Here is a 2,486-nt window from a genome sequence, read left to right on the forward strand (position 1 = left end):
TTTAGACGAAATTTGGATTAAAATTAATAAGAACAAATCCACCATTCAAAGAATTGTAGCTTATTAAAAGTAACATAGGGTGTAATATTTATATCAAAATTATCATTTTCGAATTTCTAATCTCAAAAACCTATTGCCTCATTTATACAATACTATCTCTTCTAATCCTTAATATAAGACCTAGTTGACTTATTTAAATAGATTAAGTTATTAAATTACTTAATTGTATTATATGTTATATGATTTCTCTAAAATATTTACATATGTATCATTAGATTATATATATATATTAATTTATAAGTGAGACAAAGTAGTTTGAAGAAAAATGATAAATATGAACACTTTAAAAATAATTTATCAACTTCCTTAATTTCTCCAAATAAGTTAACTGGATCTTATATTTAAAGACAGAAAGAAGTAATATAATAATGTTATTGATTACCATCTCACTTCTTCTCTCCGTCTCTCTGCATGTTCTTCTTCCCCTCCTTAATTGTAAAATTAAACGTGAAATTTAAAATTTGATAAAACAGCCTGGTGAAACTTGAACAAAGTTAAAAAAATCTGTCATTCACAACAAATTAATGGAAGTTAATTAAATTTTAACAATATTGTGTTATACACGAAACTTTGACAGCTTTAATGTATGACATCCAGAATACAAGTAAATTTTAAACATTTGAGATGTTGCAATCTCCGTCGTTTTCGGCATGTGAAAGCACGAGAACTGGTAGCTTGGCGTCATAGCAATTATTATGGAAGTGGGGATACTGTACATCGTCATGCGCAGAATCTGCCAAAACCTCCCGTGTTTCATGTTTGCTCCTCCTTACTGGGGTTATCTCTCTATATATACATATGGAATAAAGCTATGCCAGAACCATGCAAAATACGAACTCTTGATATCCATCACACAACGAGTTCACTTGCTACCAAAATGCTCCTCCTTTTCTTTGTTTGGTATGCTTCAATCTGTCTCACTTCTGGTATGTCTGATGAGTATTCCATTCGGAATATAGGTCTAGACAAGTTCACCTTTGAGAAAGAAGTCTTCCACCTATTCCAAATGCGGAAGAAAGAGACTCAACGAGAATACCAAACCCTAGAAGAGGACGTACATAGATTTCGTGTTTTCAAAAGCAATTTGAAGTACATCAGAGAGAAAAATGCAGAAAGGAAGTCACCCGGTGACTACAGTTTGGGCCTGAACAAATTTTCTGATATGAGTTATGAAGAGTTCAGCAAAATCTACTTACATGAGACTGAGGAATCCATGATAGAAAGCAACAATAGCAGAATAGTATTGAACGCCATATCCTGTCCCACCGCACCTTCTTCTTTCGATTGGAGAACCGAAGGAGCTGTAACCCACGTTAAAAACCAAAACCCATGTGATAAGTCTAAATTCAAGTTTTTTTTCTTTTGCTTTTGCATTATCAACTAACTGTGTTATATGACATATGCTTAATAGCAAATAAAATTCATGTTTATGGACACTTGTTGGGCATTCTCTGCAACTCGAGCTATGGAAGGAATAAATAAAATAGTCTCAGGACAGCTTCTGGCTCTTTCTGAACAGCAACTCATATCCTACGATCAGAAAAGCACAGGTTGCAAGGGAGGTGGGTGGTACGCTAACGCATTTCAATCTGTCATCAACAATAATGGTATTGTCAAAAACTCACGGGGATCTACCTAGGGACAACGTGGTTACATCTTTATCAAAAGAAACACAGGTACTGCTCTGGGAGTTTGTAACATAAATTGTTCTTGTGCATACCCAACCACAAAACATATGCTTCGAAGCTTGCTGCTTCCATATGAAGCACAAGCTTCAGCAATAATATACAGTTGTATGAAGTGCCCCAGTTATGCGTTGTACTATGGTTGTATTGGCCATAAATAAATGGCAAACCATTTGCCGTGGAATAAAGCCTAGCAACCCATTGTGGTATGAAGCACACTAGTTAGGTGTTGTAGTACGTATGTGTTGGGTATAAAGCAATGTGTTGTATTATGCATGTATTGGGTATCAATAAATGTGTTGTATTAAGTATGTATTGGGTATCAATAAATGGCAAACGATTTGCTACAAATAAAGCTTATGTGTGGTTAGTTAAGAATAAAAGCTCTACATACACACACGGATACCCCATGCCCTTGCAACTTCATAACGTAAATCCCCAAAGCAAAATTGAGTTTTGTCTTTAAATGGATTGATTAAAAAAATTACTAAAATTGTAACCCAAATACTCATCTGGTTTTATTTATAAAGTACTTCTAACATATTTCACACAGACCAAGAAAATTTTAAACTGCATTAATTTTTTTATTAAAATATAACAACTTTTTAACTTTATCCGTATTTATTATATACATCTTTCAAAGAAAAACTATTTATCCTATAATAAATGAAGGACAAAATAGTATTTTTATGCTAAAAATTTCATGAAGTAACTTATAAATAGAACCAATAAAAACTTTCT

The 2,486-nt window shown here is 33.0% G+C and overlaps 1 protein-coding gene across 1 annotated transcript; it reads left to right on the plus strand.

Moving 5' to 3' along the window:
* Nucleotides 1–871: 871 nt before the first annotated feature.
* On the plus strand, nucleotides 872–1,699 carry LOC114754873 (P34 probable thiol protease-like). Its single transcript, XM_028943711.1, has 2 exons — nucleotides 872–1,363; nucleotides 1,472–1,699. The coding sequence occupies exons 1-2, from the start codon at nucleotides 872–874 to the stop codon at nucleotides 1,697–1,699; spliced, it is 720 nt and encodes a 239-aa protein (XP_028799544.1).
* Nucleotides 1,700–2,486: the final 787 nt, after the last annotated feature.

Source organism: Neltuma alba, unplaced genomic scaffold, assembly GCF_004799145.2.
Source record: "Neltuma alba isolate B1F8T4 unplaced genomic scaffold, ASM479914v2 tig00010222_pilon, whole genome shotgun sequence".
Lineage (NCBI taxonomy): Eukaryota > Viridiplantae > Streptophyta > Magnoliopsida > Fabales > Fabaceae > Neltuma > Neltuma alba.

Coding starts and splice junctions, on each gene's coding strand:
- LOC114754873 (XM_028943711.1), top strand. CDS start 872: ATGCCAGAACCATGCAAAATACGAACTCTTGATATCCATCACACAACG. Junction 1,364..1,471: donor ATTGGAGAACCGAAGGAGCT/GTAACCCACGTT, acceptor TATGCTTAATAG/CAAATAAAATTCATGTTTAT.